At 53.4% G+C, this 16210-nt stretch overlaps 1 protein-coding gene across 4 annotated transcripts in view; it reads right to left on the bottom strand.

Moving 5' to 3' along the window:
• The window catches only part of NTN1 (netrin 1), a 196406-nt gene that overhangs the window by 38991 nt on the left and 141205 nt on the right, over positions 1-16210 (bottom strand). For all 4 annotated transcript variants that reach the window (XM_045824392.1, XM_045824391.1, XM_045824393.1 and 1 more), the window contains exon 5: positions 13510-13563. In XM_045824392.1, the coding sequence (XP_045680348.1) occupies positions 13510-13563 (54 nt within the window). The remainder of the gene's footprint in view (positions 1-13509; positions 13564-16210) is intronic.

Raw genomic sequence — 16210 nt, 5'->3', positions numbered from 1 at the left:
GAGAGTGGGCAAAACAGAAATCTACAGATGGTCCCTAAATTCCAGTAAAACTTATTTTCCCCTCAAACAACTTACCAAGTAGAGCAGATGTGGCTGGCGCCCCACCCAGAGCCCCTCTACTGGACCAGTACGCCCACCTCCAGCTGCTGCAGAGGGCTGGCCGCTGATGGCTCACACTTGCACTTTCTCTGAAGGCTTGCCCTGGCTGATAAAAATTCCTCTGCTTGGAAATATCTGGGAGGTTACACAAACCCCTCCCCAGGGGGCAATCCATAGCCAATGGCCAACTACATGAACAGGCAGAACTGGCGGCAGTCTTGCTTTGAAGACTTCAGCACAATGCCCTCTCCAGCGCTTCCCGTGGCATCACGTTGAGGCCTGACTTCTCTTGAACCAGCATTTCCCTAGCTTCTTCCTCTGCTCTGTTCTGCTTCCCCCATTCCCTTACCAGTTTCCCCCGAGAACACCTCCTCAATAAACCTCCTGCACAAGAATCCCTGTCTTGAGGCCCCAGAGCCCCTGGTATTGGAATTCCATGTTGTGTCCCATCCACAGAAGTACATTTGCCACAGAGAGGAAGTAGGATGGGGTAAAGTTCAGAGCCGGGACAACCGTGCACTATCAGACCTAAACAGATGGCCGTCTTTTCAGAGGTCTCTGTGTCTGGTGAGGATGGCAGCTACTGTACAGATGTCATGGCCTGCAGGGACATTTCAGATGCTAAAGCACAACTGCCCATCCTGGGGCTGAAGGAGGTGACCTCAGGGGACAGAAGGAATGCCTGGCCAGGACACTAGAGAAGTATCCCTACCTGCTCAGTGCCAGGAGGTGGGGGTAGGGGGTGGGGGAGGGTGGGAAGCAGTGGGCAGAAACCTAACCCCATTTAAAGCAGTTTCACTAAAGGTGCTGCCTCACACATCCATGAACTAACTTCCTCCTTCAGCAGGAGGAGTCTTTTCCAAGACCCAGGTCTGATTTCTCTCCACAACTTAACACTTGAAAGGATGCTTGCCTGAGGCACTGTGGGTAACAAGGTTGGGAAACTGGACTTCCCTCAATGCTGCCATCAACCCTAGGGCAAGTCACCGTGCTCCTCTAGGCCTAGTCTCCCCATCTGTCAAACGTGGCAGCCAGATTGTATGCAACATCTCTAGGTCTCCTAATGATATCAAGATCCAAAATTCCACTCCCAGGATGCCTTTTGGAAGAAATGTTGAGAAACATTTAACAACCAGCTCTCTGGGAAGAAAAACCTTGATTTGTAGTATGTACCAATTTCCAAGGTGTAAATATTCCCATAGTGGCCAATACCAAACTACCAGCAGGGTGCCCTGAATGCAGAGCTGGGAAGAGATGCCCATGGTAAGCTCTCAGGAGCCAGCGTGAGCAGGTGCATGCTGGCTCCGGCACACCCTGGGTTTTCAAATACCTCACTGCACAAAATACATTCATTTCAGACCCTGGCTTACTCCTAATCTCTACACACAAAAAGGCTTCCTCCTTTCCTCCGTTCGGCAATACACTTTCCTTTTGAACAGAGACCACAAAACAGTGCCAATGACACTTGGTCACCATGTCCCATAGGGAGAAGCCAACCTCCCCAGTGGAAAGGGACACTGTCCCTCCTGAAATGCAGATCCACTGATCTTACTGAGTGCAAGCCCTGCGCTCTGCCCTGGGGGCAGAGGCACCAGGTCCAGAATCTGTGTGGTCACGCCTTGGGGCAGCAGGCAGAGCAAGGACTTGTCTCATGTGGCCACACCTACAGCTTTAGGAGCACAGGGACAGTGCAGTGGAGAGCAGAGTCCTGTTCAACAGGAGGAGGGGGTGGGCTGGGGGCAGGCTGAGCATCACACCAGATGTGGTAGGAGGCAGGTGGTAGCTTCCCCGGCCTTGAGGCCATGTGGGTCCTTCCAGCCCTGGAAGTCCATGTTCACAGCAGGGAGGACACCTGGCAAATGGCCAATGTCCCCAGTCCATCCCCTTCTCCTTCCCTCCCCTGGGTCTGGGCACTCTTCTTGGTCCAAATCACTCACGGTCCCTTCAACACAGCCCTGAAGAAGTCTCTAAGGCGAGAGCTCTGTGGCCACCAGGCCCTGTGACCAGTAGGCCTCCCAACCAGTGAGAACCCAGGAAATTCTGAGTTGGGAGGGGACCAAATTGATTTCTTAGCCACACCCCCTCATTTCATTGAGAAGACTGAGCCCAAAGCTATCAAGTGGCCTTCAGGACACTTTAACTGGGGTGGGGGGGAGGGCCATGAAACACTCAAAATCCATGCTCTTAGTAAATGATTATATTTAACATTGCTGCTATCACTACTTGGTATGGGCTGAACTGCATCCCATCAAAGCGCCCCTGTTGAAGCCCTAACCCACCTTGTGATGGTATTTGGAGGCCGGGCCTTTTGGAGGTGAGCAGGGTCAGATGAGGTCAAGAGGGTGGGGTCCATGAGGTGGAGTTAGGGCCCTTATCAGAAGAGGCACCACAGAGCTCTCTCCTGCCTAGTGAGGACAGGAAGTGAGCAGTCTGCAAGCCAGGAAGCGGGTCTTCACTAGACCCTGACCCTGCTGGGACCCCGACTTCACTTTGAGTCTCCAGAACTGTGAGAAAATAAATGTCTGTAGTTGAAGCCACCCATCTGCGGTGTTTTGTTATGGCAGCCTGGGCAGACTAATACAGGTTAAGTCTGGCAGGTATTTAGGAAATCAAAGGGGCCACTGTGGGCGCTGCCCACCCCAACCTCCCGGGATGGAGACTTTACTCACGGCAGTTCAAAGGCCACCAGGGTTCTCCCAGCCGAGCCTGGCAGCAACCCGACAGGAGACGAGGCTGCCTGTGTGCCGAGGGCTGAGGGCCTGGGAGCCTGGCACAGCCGGCCACTGCGCACACCCTCCCACCAGTGCCCTGCCCACCTGGGGCCTCGGCAGGAGTCCCCAAGGAGGGGTCAGGCACAGCTTCAGGCAGCGGCCACCCTGGGGTGGGACATGTCTCTGCATCCATCCTGCCTCAGCCCGGTTCTGCAGTCGGCACTCCCCCCAAATCACTCCCCTCCAGCAAGGACCCTGTGACAAGTGTGTGACACAGGGGCGGGTCCTGGGGATTCCAGTCCTCTCACTGACATCTGTCACTTGTCCCATTCCCATCAGCCATTTCCCTTGAGTGCCCAGTGGGAAAAAAGGGCTAAATATTCCACCCCTACGTCACCCCTCTGGCCTCCCAGCTCATCCCTTTATCCTCCTCCAGGCGGTGGCAGCTCCACCTGCAAAGGCCCCCCCCCCCCGCAGGGAAACAATGGGGGGCCTGCAACATGCAGAGCAAATGGTTCCTTTGTGCTCCCTGGGGTGACCAGGCCTGGGCAGGGGTGGGGGCCGCTGAGCCCTCCCAGCCCTGCTCACCCCCATCCTGACCTCTGCCCCGGCCCTTTGTGCAGTCCCTTAAAGCGGGGAGAAAGGGGGCGGGGGAGGAGGGCAGGGAGGCTGAGAGGATAAGGAAAGCAGTGGAGGTGGGGGAGAAAGAGGAGGGAGATAAGGACACAGGGAGAAAGGCAGAGAAGGGTAGAGTCAGAAAAAGGCAGAGAGAGAGGAAGAGGGAAAGAGAGAAACTGCTTCATGCAGGCTGTCCGGAGCAGGGTCTCCTGGCCAAGGGGAAATAAGCAGTAAGTTGGACTGTAATTGCCTTTTTTGAGGGCCACAATCAGTCAAATAAAATGGCAATTCCATTCGGTCCAACCTAATACACATGGGGTCAGTCTGGTCTCCAGTGAGGGTGGAGTGAGCAGGTCCCACTCCCAGGCCCTCATCCCCTTGACTCTGTCTCTGGTTTCCTTTCCTGGAGCATTCTGAGGGACCAGGCTGGTGCCAGGACATCTGAGGGCAGAGGCTAGACATGCCACACACCATCTCAAATGGGTAGGACAGCCTCCCCTCGCACCAGGACCCAGAAACCCTGCTTCCGACCCTTGACGAGCACCTTAGATCGCTATTGACTTACAGCTCCTGCGCCCTCCGCTCTCCTGCAGAGAAGTGTGGCAAGGATTTACTGTGGTGTCTCACTTCCTCATCCCCTCTGCTCTGGCGGTGTCCTGCCTCTTTAAGGGCATGAGGCTAACGATGATGACATGTGACATGTGGGTAGCACGTTTCATTTGACACGCCACTTCACGTGCATTATATCCTCAAACACAGCCCGAGCCTGGGGAGACCCAGAGGCACTTACAAGTGCAATGCTTTGTGAGGCACGTCACTGCACTCTGTCTTAGTAATTAAACTACTGAGCACGCCAGCTACAACAGGCATTTGAGAGACAACTGAGAAAGTCTGAAGATGGACTGGAACCCGGTGACATTAAAGAACTGGTCGTTTGGTGAGGGGTGACGATGCTGTGGAGAAGATGTAGGAGAATGTTGTTTTTCAGAGAGGACATTCTGAAAGATTTAGGGGTGCAATGTCATCATGCCAGCTTTTCTCTAAAATGTTTCAGAAAACAACCCGTCAAAGCGAGTAGAACAGCGCGCCGGTTGTTGAGTCCAGGCGGGAGGCACAGGTGAGTGTCCACCCCTGTTCTCCACACTTCTCTGAGATTTTTCACAACAAAAACATTTAACAATCAGTTAAATCAAATTAATTCAAAATATAGTAATTCATAGTAAAACCCAGAATTTGAGATAAGTTTCATTTTAGGTTGGGCTAAGTTTCACCAGGGAAAAGGGCCAGGCAAACATTCCTGTGTGAACACAGCATTTCCTAGGATTACATAGAAACTGCTTGCTGGTTTGAGAAAACACAGCTTTCTAATCCCTCAGCTACATCCATTTGAAGATAATGTGTAATCCACAAACGAGCTGGTTATCTATCGACACAGTGGCATCTCTCCTTAGTACTTTTCGAGAGAACACACAGCTTTTCTCCTGGATAAATACAGAGTCTCTCAACCTCAGCACTGCCAGCATTTGGGGTTGGGCAGCTCTTTGTTGTGGGTGGGTGGTCCTGTGCACTGCAGGATGCTTAGCAGCATCCTTGGCCTCTACCCACTGGATGCTAGAAGCACCCTTCCCTGGGCTGTGACAATCAACAATGTCTCCAGGAAAGGCCAAGTGTCCAGTGGTGGCAAAATAGCCACTGGCTGACAACCCCAGAAACATATGAGCATAATAAAACAATTTACTTGAAATACTCTGTGACCCAGTCTTTTCACCACCCCAAATTGACCCTCCATTTGTAATCTGTTGAATATTCTGCTTTGGCAATATATTGTATCTTTCTATTTTCTCCTATAACATAATTTTATGGATCACCCATAACTGAGTAACTAAAACTCCCCTGAAAGACATTTAGCTGTTTATCCTCTTTTATAATAAACAATGCTGCAGTGAGCAACCCTGAATCTAACCCTTGGCACACATCACTATTTCCTTAGCCTAAATTCCCGGAAGTGAAATGATAGGGTCAGAGATACATTTTGATACAAGATGTCAAATCCCTCTTCCTTCACACAGGTGGTGCTGCCAATTCACCCTCTGCCACCAGAGCAGTGCCTGTCTCCCGGGCTCTTTCAACCCTGGGGATTTTTGTTCTCTAAATGGAGTCAGCTGAATGTTTTTTTTTTAAACAAATGGTATTCTTGCTAATGCTATTTCTTACTATTAGTGAGTGTAATATTTAAGATGCTTATTGCCATTTGTACAAATTCCCTAAATTTCCTAAATTTCTAGTTCATTTTCTCAGCCTAACTTTGCACTAGGAGCTCTCTCTTTCTTACTGAATTGTAAACATTCTTATTAGTTGAAGATATTAATCTTTGGCCATCCAATCACAAATATTTCTCTCAGCTTTTGGCTTGGCTTTTATGTTCCTAATAGAGATTTTTGAAGTACAGAAGTTTTCCATTTTTGTCTGCTTAAAATCTTTCCCTTTCCGATTTCTGGTGTCTGCAGCATACCTGGAAAGCCTCCCTTGCCCCAAGATTATTACACAGATGCTGATATGTCTTATTCTAGAACTTTTAAGGTTTCATTAAAACATTTCCATTGGGATTTATGTTGGCTTACAGCATCAAGCAGAAATCTAATTTTATTATTTTAAAATAAATAGCCAGTTTTCCCAGCATCATTTATGATCATCCTTTTCTTAGCAGTTTGTCACAGCTCTATCATACTATGTTTTTGGGTTTATACTGGAGTCTGTTTCCGGATGTTCTACTCAGCTTTTGTGGTTCCCCTCTTCCTATGCCAGTACCATACTCATTTAAACGTCCTGTTCACAGTATTTTAAAAACCTGGTAGAGCAAGTCACTCTTTATTACACTGGTTTAAAAGACAATTCTTGGCTATTCTCATTCATTTATTTTTTTAGCTGAATTTAAGACTCATGTGCCATCCAACTGGGATTTTTGACTATAATTATGCTAAACTTATAGATTATTTTCAGGAGAATTGACATTTTACAATGTTAAGTCTTGCCCTCCCTGAACATGGTAAGAGCTTCCATTTTTTTTCTGGTCTTCTTTAGTGTTCCCTGGGAAAGTTTCATCCTTTCTTTTAATGTATATTCTGTACTTTTATTGCTACATGTATTTCTGTGTATCTGATATTTTTGCTGCTATTCTAATTGGGATTTTGTCTCCATGATCCTAAAAATGATGTGCATCCACTGAGCACTTATCACTACAGGCCAGGCAGCCCATCACACGCTTCTCAGTCGCTGCTACTGCACTATTCTCTCACTAGTTGCCGCTGACGTGTAAATTGCCAACCTTTGTATGTTAATTTCACAATGGCCGCCCTGCAGAATTGTTATCAATTTTCAGCTGATCGTCTACAGGCATGATTTTACCATGCAAGGGTTGTCCTGTGTGTAAAGAAGGCACCGTGACCTCCCCCCCACCCCTGGCTCTCTGGTATAAGCTGATTCCTCTGCCCTCTGTGTCTCCCATGTGACCAAAGGGACAGAGCTCTGCTGACTGGTCCTCCCATGCTCAGATCCCATGGCCGCAGCCACGCCAGCCCCACATGCCAACCAACCACACTCTCGAGAGCCACTTTAACTGGCACCTGCCAAGCACGTTGGCTTTTAACTGGCTGCCCTTGGCCTCTACCTTAGTTTCAGGTTCCCTGTGGACACATGAGTTTATCTTGGTAGAATGCTACCACACAGTCAGAAATACTGAAAAATCATCCCGAATTGACCAACCAGCATAACTACTGAGAGGCAGAATGACACAGAGGCGATGCCTGGCAGACTCCGAGGCCAGGAGACCTCGGCTGGAGCCCCAGCAACGCCAGCTCCGCGTCAGTGCTCACCGACCGGCCGGCACCCATCTCCCCCCATAACACGGGGTAACAGCTTCGCCTATCAAGTGTGGGTGGGAGAAACACTTACATGGTTAATAATAATTAAGAAGAGTGACTAGCATAGAGTAAGCAGTGTGTAAAGTCATCTCTTCTCCTTCATTTAGCCAAAATAATCTATTTCTCTTTTACCAAGGGTCTGGGTATTTCCTCAGGATAATAATCACCTGATGGTCGTTTCCTGAACAGCTGATGCAGGACAGCCTGGCACCCTGTGTCACACCAGGCTCTGGAAACCAGGCCTCGGCCAACAACCAGACCTCCTACTCGTACGCGGCCTCGGTTCTCAGCATGGCCAGCGGTCCTCGCTGCAGCCAGCAGCACCCCAACCCACGAACCCGCAGGTCCCTTCCTCCTATGCCAGGAGGGCTGAGGGGTCCCTCACCTGGGGCCCCTATGACCTGAGAGGCGGAAGAGGCTGCAGATTGTGCAGCTGGAACTTTTCCACTTCACACAAGGCCACCTGGCCACTAGGATACATCTGCAAGGTGACCGAGGACGCCTGCCATTTCCTGTGCCGGCTGAGCTGGTCCTGCTTGAAGACGGGATGGGGAGGTGCTGAGAGACACCCCCTGCCTTCAGAGCCCTCCCGGCGAGCAAGGGGACAGGGAGGCACGCCCATGCTCCAGCACCCTGGCCCCATGGCTGGGGCTGCTCACTCGCCCAACCCAACAAGCCAGAGTCACTTCGCCCTTGGACATGGACCTCAAGCACTTGATGTTTTAGCCATTTTTGAAAAGTTCAACTCACTGGCACCGAGTGCATCCCCAGTGTTGCACAATACGTCACCACTGCCAGATCCAGAGCATTACCATCGCCCGAAAGGAAAGCCTGCACCCACCGAACAGTTACTCTCCACTCCTTCTTCCCGGGCCCTGGCAGCTGCTGATCTAACTCTGTGCCCGGATTTGCTTACTCTGAGCCTTTCATGTAAATGGAATCATGCACCCTGTGGCCTTTTGCACCTGGCTTCCTTTGCTCAGCGTGATGCTCTCGAGGTTCATCCGAGCGGCAGCACGTGTCAGCACCTCGCTCCTTCTCCTAACTGAGTCCTATGCCACTGCACGGATACAGCACACTGTGTCTATCCATTCTGCCACCGACAGGCGTGTCAGCCGTTTCCACCTTTTGGCTATCATGAAGTGAAGTCAAGCCCTTGACCTTTAATTGATTTCTAGCCTTCTACTCTCTGCGGGGTTCAGGGTCTAACATCAGCTGCTGGGAAGGTGGTGACGAAGCCACAATACAGTTCCCTCAGCTGCCCTGGCCTTGGGCAGCCCTCTGTCCCCTGTCCCCCGCCAGGGTCTCCCAAGAGCTGTCTGCTTCCACTCTGCACACCTGTCCTCATGCCACACCTCCCGCTGCCAACGCCACCCACCCAGCCAGGGGCTGACAGAGACCTTAACTCAGCTCAGACCCTCGATGCCCTGTGGCGTTGGTGTGTTCCATGCAGGTCCATTGGTTTTTCACTGAGCATTTATGATAAGCCCATCACTGAATCGAAAGCTTTATGTGGATCATCCCCTTCGTCTCAAAATGACCCTATGAGGCAGGGTCGTCGTCGTTGCCCTGCTGTACAGAGGAGGGACAGGAGGAGGCAGAGCTCAGGCCTCCGGCTCCTGGCTCAGCGTCCCCTCCTCCCCGCAGCCGCCCCCAGCACCTGGCTGACGCTGCACCCAGTCTTGTCGGCTCGTTTTCCGTAATCGCCCACCTCTTCCCTATCCTGGAAAACAGGAGTCTAAATCAAGAATAATTCAAGCTTAACCAGATTACAGGTCTATATAAACCCAATTATCTTCCATGAAAAAATGGAGGCGCTGAGAAGCCACCGGGTGTGACATCTGTAAGGTCCCCCCACCCCCAGGCAGGGGCCACAGGTGGCAGAAGGCACCGCACGGGGCCCCAAACGGGGTGCATGCCATGGGAGACAGGGCCCAGAGACAGGACCCAAGGCCCCGCTGAGAGGGGGGCAGCCCAGGAGCTGGCTCCTTGCTCTCGCACCTCCACCCTGAGTCTAGCTTGCCACTCAAAAGACAGCTGAGTGCCCTGCCACCAAGGGATCCAGTGGAAGACCAACAGCCTGCGGCCCCTCCGAGAAGAGCCCTTCCTCCCCCTGTATTCCCATGTTCCTATGCCTACACTCCATTTTCAGGGAAGTCTACGGGTGCTATGGGTGGAATCGCCTCACAGGGGCTCTGAGAGCCAATCATATGCATCTCTTCCCAACCCTGCCTTCAGCGACATCAGGTAGGGTGTCTGAAACCAGCCACATGGGAGTGTTTATACCAGGGAAGGTGGCGAATGCTAGACAGCAGGCCAGCCAGGTATTCCCGCCAGTGCCTCTGCCCCTGGAGACCTCCGCAAGGGACTGTGGGAGCAACTGGGCATCAGAGGCAGAGGGGAGCAGGCAGGCACTTTTGAAGAGGAAGACAGCTTACGGGGGCGGGGTGGGGAGGGTGCAGCAAGAAAGAAGGTCATTCCTACCCTGAGAAGCAGGGCAGGGAAGCCATCGCCTTAACCCCCAGGGGAGAAGGCAGCAAAGAGAAGTCTTTGCATGTTGAAGGCCTCACAGCCAGGAGAGAATTGATCCCAGATCCCCTGGTCCAAACTGGGGCTCAAGCCACTGAACTCAGGGGCCTCCACACACCCAAACAACGTGCAGCCCACAACTACCAGACCTGATGAAAGCCAATGGGAGGCAGGGGACCCTCTATTAGCCTAGAAGTTAGGTCTCTACAACCAGAAATAGGTGGGTTTGGAGTGGGTGGTCCCTATTTACTGCCTTCAAGCAGGTCCCCTCCTGGGCCCCTGGCCCCAGACCTCCCACGGGCATGGTGGGCCTTGCCCCCCGCCCCACAACGGGGCTCCAGCCAGCTCCAACAGCAGGTGGACCGCATTCCCTAAGTGAGCTGGCCCTTCAAGGGGATGGGTTCAGGGCGAGGTTATGTCCGTCAGCTTTCAGGACAAATTCTCGGTTTATTAATTCTCCTCTGTTATGCAGGCAAAAGTAAATAAGCTTTTCTCAGGCACCCTGGCACAGAGGCCTCCCCTATTCAAACACTGCAAGAACTGACAGGCTTGCAAGCGCTGCGCTCCCAGGCCTGGCTTCCCAGGGGGCCCCCTGGCCTCCCGCCCGCATTGTCCCGCCTACCGAGACGAGGCGAGCCGTGTGGCAGCAGGCCCAGGGTCCAGCGCTTGAGGCCCAGGCACGGCCTCAGTTCTCTGGTGTGAGCGTCAGAGGTCCTGGGCACCCACAGCCCACCAGACAAGGTTGGAAGGGCCCTGGTCAAAGCTATAAGCATCGCACCTGCTAGGTTAACCCCTTCTGTGAGCAAAGCGCTTTATAAGGGTTTGTTTACTACTTGCTTCCATTTAAATCATGTTTTTAAAGGTTCAGAAGGAAGAAACGAAATAAACAGTAACAACCCCAAAGGGAGTCAGAAAAGTTAATTAACGAACCGACAACTGCTACCAGACTGTTCCAGGAGGAGGCTGCAAGTGTGGCCAAGCACTCGCTCGGGAGCCCTCTGTCTGGTTGAACCAGGACCGTCCCATGCTTTCCGCCACCTTCCTGCGGCCTGTCCAGAGATCTCATGATCATTTTGCTTTTTCCCTCAATTTTTTTTCCAATTGACCATTTCTGATTTGCAAGTGAAACCGTCAAAACCCCCTGTGAGAAATCTGAAGTCAAGTTGCAAGGATGGGGAAAAAGACTCAAGAGAGAGGATGGTCTGCCCGGCCAGGGCCAGCTGGTGCGCAGGCCGCGGGGCTTGGCCACGTGAGTTCTGACGAGACGGATGTCAATTCAAGGAAGCAAGAGTCAAGACTCCATGAAATGGAAGTGTCTTCTCCCTTCGAAACTGCTCTACCCTGCAGCTGAATTGGGGACCTTCCTTTGAATTGTGTTTTTCCTGGAAGAGCTTCCTCGTCCCCCACGCTGGCTTCTGTCACCCCACCTCCCAGGTACCTGCGAGGTGGCCTCCTCCAGCACTATTTCTCCTCCAAGTGTCCCCTGCAGCTCAACCAAAGGTGATTGAAGACTCTAGCCCACGACCCAAGACCAAAATATCTCGAGGTTTCCCCGGTGCGGCCTCAGCACTCCCTGGACGGCGTCTCTGTCCTTTCCTGCTTGGGGCTCTTTGTAGACTCTGCATTTATGCCAGTTTGAAATCTGCTTCCTCGCAAGTTCCCAGTTGCTGCCAATACTCAAAAAGTTCCGTCTTCATTCTAAAACAGTCAGGCAGCGGAAGGGTGTGCAAGCCTCCCCAGCACCTCCCCACGGGCCTCCCCGAGCACCGGCACTGACGTCCACTGGGACCACCGTCACTCTTCCTGCCCCCCCATTCCCTCTCCTGCTCCAAGTGCTGGTGCTCAGGGCCTGTGGGGCCCTAGAACCAGGTCCCTGGGTACAAGCCTGGCCTGGTTTCTGCAGGGCACCCCACCCAGCCAGGCTCTGAGCCCCAAGTAACCTTTCTTGTGCCAAGGACTGGGTGACACCCACAAACCCTTTCTCACAGTAATATCTTTAACAACAAAAATAAAATACATAGGGTCCTGGCTGGTATGGCTCAGGTGGTTGGAGCATCATCCCATCATCTGAAAGGTCATGGGTTCAACTCCCCCCCTTCAGGGCCCAAGCCCAGGTTGCAGGTTCAATCCCCTGTTGGGATGTGTACAAGAAAGCAACCAGTCAATGTTTTTCTTTCACATCGATGTATCTTGTCTGTCTGTCTCTCCCTCCCTCCTGTTCTCTCTCCCTCCCTCCCTCCCTCTCTTTCTAAAAGAATGTCCTTGGGTGAAGATAAAAAAATTTTAAATAAAATAAAACACATAGGACTATTGTGGATGAAAAAGAGACCACACACTAAATCTAACAGCTCAGGGAGGCCTGTGTGGTGGGCCTTACAAACTCGGAGACCAAACGCAACCACACGGGACGGTCTGACTGAGCACACGATTCCCAGCAAAAAGCGGGGCGTGGCAGGGAGTCACATCCTAGGCCAGCAGCTTCCTTGGTCAAGATTGGTCTCTACCATACGGAAGCCCGTCTACTGGCTTTTTGCATCTAAGGTAATGTCCCTTTAAACGGCCCGAGTGCTCCCCTTTTCCAGACCCTGCAGGACACACTCACCCCACTAGAGACCACAGCACCCCTCCCTGTCCTCTCCTTCCTCACCTCCACGTGCTGCGCATGTTCATCATTAACTAGCTTGTATCCACTGGCGTAAAAGAAGTGCGTGTCTCTCCGTCTTACTTGTCATCTAGTCCTAGAGACTCCCCAGTCTGCTTTCCCCAGCCCCCCAGCACCACTGAAGGGTCTCAGGGAGCCCTCGCTGTAGCTCCTCCTTCGATTCTAACGTGTGGGACACGCTGCAGAGCTGCCCTTCCCCAGGCGCTGACATTTGCCTCCCGGAGATTTGTTGTCAGTCTGGTTCAAATAAACTCTTAGAAGACTTTTTCTTAGACTGGATATTCTTTCGTTGGCATTACAAAGGAAACTAATATACTAAAATACACTTACCCAAATAATTTCAAAAACCAAGATTTATGGAGCAGTTCCATAATGTACACAGTCTTTATTACTGATTCTAAATCAGGACGTAGCAGCAGGTCTGGTGGCTTCTGTAACTGTGGAACAACAGCGAGCATACACAGGATTTCATGCTGTCTGCCCCAGCGCTAACGAGATGTGAGAATAGCTGTGATTTCTGCAGGTGTCCAGGTCATGGCTGCAGCTGGCCCTGCTGTGCTTTGCGGACCACCTCTGCAGCTGGGGAAGTGCCCCGTTTCAGTGGGAGGTGAGTGACAGTAAAGGTGTGATTCCCTTCCTGTCCCAGGTTGCTGTCCCCCCACCCTGATTTCTGGTGTCAGGCTGGCAGGCAGCTTCTTACCTTTGGCAGATGAGCAGGGGGAGCAGCTCTGGGAGCCCGGGGCTTGGGAGGGACGTGAGCCTGCAGGCACTCACACGCCCCCCTTTCATTCTTGCAGGGGACTTCACAGAAAAGTGCCCTGTGGCTCCATCCTCCTCAGTCCAGCCTGGGGCACCACTCACGCCAAGTAGCACCCTGAGGGTGGTTCAGAGGATTCCGGGCCCTCTAGTCCCCACCCCTTCCTACCATGCTCCTGTGTAGCGAGACATGAGCGGGAAGGGGAAAGCCTACCTTCTGGCTCCTCCACGCTGCTGGCGGCAGTGGTCGGCGGTGCCACAGGGATCTCTGTGTGGTTCAGGACGGGAGGAGGAGAAAGCAGGTGAGACGATGTCATTTTTGACCTTAGAGACGAAGGAGCACAGCGAGGACCCCTCCCAACCTTCCTGCAGCAACCCCACCACCAGCTCTCCAGAGAGGCCTGGGCAGGGGGGGAGGATGCTGGCATGGGCGCCCCAGCACACCTCCCTGATCTCCCATGGAGACCGTCCCTCCACGTGGCATGGGGGGCGACACTCCTGGTTGTGGAGGAGGGACAAAGGGCTGGGAGTGGGGAGAGGGCAGACGGGCAGGCAGCACGGAGAGCTGGCCTCATCCCCGAGCCAGGGCAGGCTGTGTGCCTTTGTGCCCTGGCCCTACTTTCTGCTTGGCCCCAGGGGTGGCAAGAGAGGGGTTCCCCAGGGCCCCTGCTGATCACGATGTGGCTGACTAGGCCCTGCTCACCTCTGACCTCACTCATTGGTGGGGAAGGTACCCATGGCGGGGTGCCATGTAAGGGGGCTGGGAGGTGTCTTACACATGCGGAGCAGGGTGTACCCTGCCGGCGGTCCCACAGGCACAAGTCATGAGCCAACACTGTCTCCGTGGGCAGGAGAGAAGGACAGTGCTGGAGATCACGAGGCCTGACGGAAGCATTTGCTTTATTGGAATCGCTCCATTTCTACCTCGAATGGCGGTTAGCTCCTATGAATTCTGGCTCCAGCCCTGTGCTCTGCAAAGGGGAGGGGTTCAGCCAGTCTCTGGAAAGGCCAGGTGTCACAGCTCCGGCTTCCTCTTGTCCCTGAGGGGCAGGGACCCCCTGGTGAGTGACCATGTGAGCAAGGGGTCACAAAGCCTCCACAAGCCCAGATGACTCTGGCCCCCATCTGACTATTTGGGACAAGACCCCCTTGGAACCCCATGTTCCGGATCAGTGGGGACTGGAGCCCTGGTGGATAAGGTGCACTCGCAGGCCTGGGGCAAACCTGAGAGTCCCTGGCACAAGCACTTTCAGAAAGGAGTGGGCAGAGGCCCCAGCCCTCAATTTGAAGGCAAATCTTGCACTTAAGGGACTTTACCAGCAACAGCCCACAGGTGCCCTATTGCAGCAGGGCACCTGCTCATTAAGGGCACCTATTCTCATTAAGAAGCCAGACCTTAGACTAGGACCTCTCTTAGTCCTTACGAGCCACCTGGTCCCAGCAGAAACATTCCAGAGGGAACACTGGAATGGTCCAGCCTAATCCTGCAAGTCCACAGACAGAGCTGAGGCCAGTGGCCACGGAGTCACACTGGCCTTAGGCCTGGCACCAGGTGTGCACTGAGGGCCTGTGGCTCCCAGACCTGTGACAAAGCAGAGCACCAGTCCCCTGGCACTGTCTGGGTGCCTGTGGCAGGGCCCTCAGGAAGAGCTCGGGGAAGTCCCAGGATGGAGAGCCAGGGGCCCAGGTCGGAGGTGGGAAGCCTCCCAGGCATCCCCCGCCCTTGTGAGAAGACGGTAGAGAGAGCGTCTGAGGTCTCTGTCTCTGACTCGGAAACACCAGCTGCAGGCCAAGGTCCGCCCTGGGCTGCCAGATACGGTGGTCTCTGCCATTTGAGAGCCTGACAGCCCGACTCCCTTCAAAAGGGATACCTCTTCCCCCCACCCCACCCCCGCCGTCATAACCCCAGGTGGCCATACTATGCAACTGAGCTCAGTTTCCCGAGGCTGTAGTGTGGGTAGCCTGTGGTCACATCTGGGTGGGTGAGAAAGCAGCACAGCCCAGTGTGTCTGGAAGGGAAGGCCACACCCAGTGGGGGCAGGTGGGGTGTGGTGTCTAAAGCTCCTGCCTGGTGTCAATGTGTGTGGGGGAAGGGGTTCCCTGCAAGGCCCATGGGGACCATTCCAAGGACCCCAAGGGATTGCCGGGGTGAGGGACCCGACTTGCTAGTGTCTAAGACTGTCAAGTGCCTTGTGACTAACCAGAAAGCCGGTGCCCTCCCACAGCTGAGGGACGCCAAGACCCTAAAGCAGGGATGGCACCTTCAGCAAAGGGCCAGCTGGAAAACCTTTCAGGCTCTGCAGGTCCCGTGGTCTCAGTTGTAACAGCTCAGCGCCGGGTTGAAAACCAGCGGGCATGGCTGCGTCCCCATAAAACTTTACTGAGGGACGCTGAACTTTCATATAATTTTCTTATGTCATGAAACAGTACTCTTTTGTTTTTGTTTCAATTTAAAAATATAAAAACAAACACACAAAACTCCCACAACTCTGAGCCACACAGAACTGGGTGGTGGGCCAAGCTCCCTAGCCAGGAGGGCTAACCCTGCTCTGGAGAAGCGGGCTCCCTCTCAGGGTCCACCCGGCAGGCGGACTGGGGTCAGCTCCTTCTTCTGCCCTCCTTGCTGGGTGTGGACCAGACCTGCACACGGCATCACCAGGCCAGGGCCGGGGCCAGCTCTCCACCAAGCTTGACTTCCGCCCAGGGCTAAGTCTCTGCTCATAACACCTGTGTGATCCTACCAGGTGTAAGATATCAATACCGTCTCAGTCAAGGTCCCTGAGTGACCCCTGCCACCCTGCTCACCCCCTCTCCAAGTTCCAGCAACTCAGGGAGAATGGCTGGCCCAACGGGGCCTCCAGGACCCTCAGGGGTGCTCCCGTCCTCCCGAAGGGCCATGGGAGCCCCACCCGGCT

Source organism: Phyllostomus hastatus, unplaced genomic scaffold (genome assembly GCF_019186645.2).
Source record: "Phyllostomus hastatus isolate PE091 unplaced genomic scaffold, TTU_PhHast_1.1 phas_scaffold_55, whole genome shotgun sequence".
In the NCBI taxonomy this organism is placed as follows: Eukaryota; Metazoa; Chordata; class Mammalia; order Chiroptera; family Phyllostomidae; genus Phyllostomus; species Phyllostomus hastatus.
The sequence above is the reverse complement of the archived record's forward strand: the minus strand, read 5'-3'. Positions and strand labels throughout refer to the sequence as shown.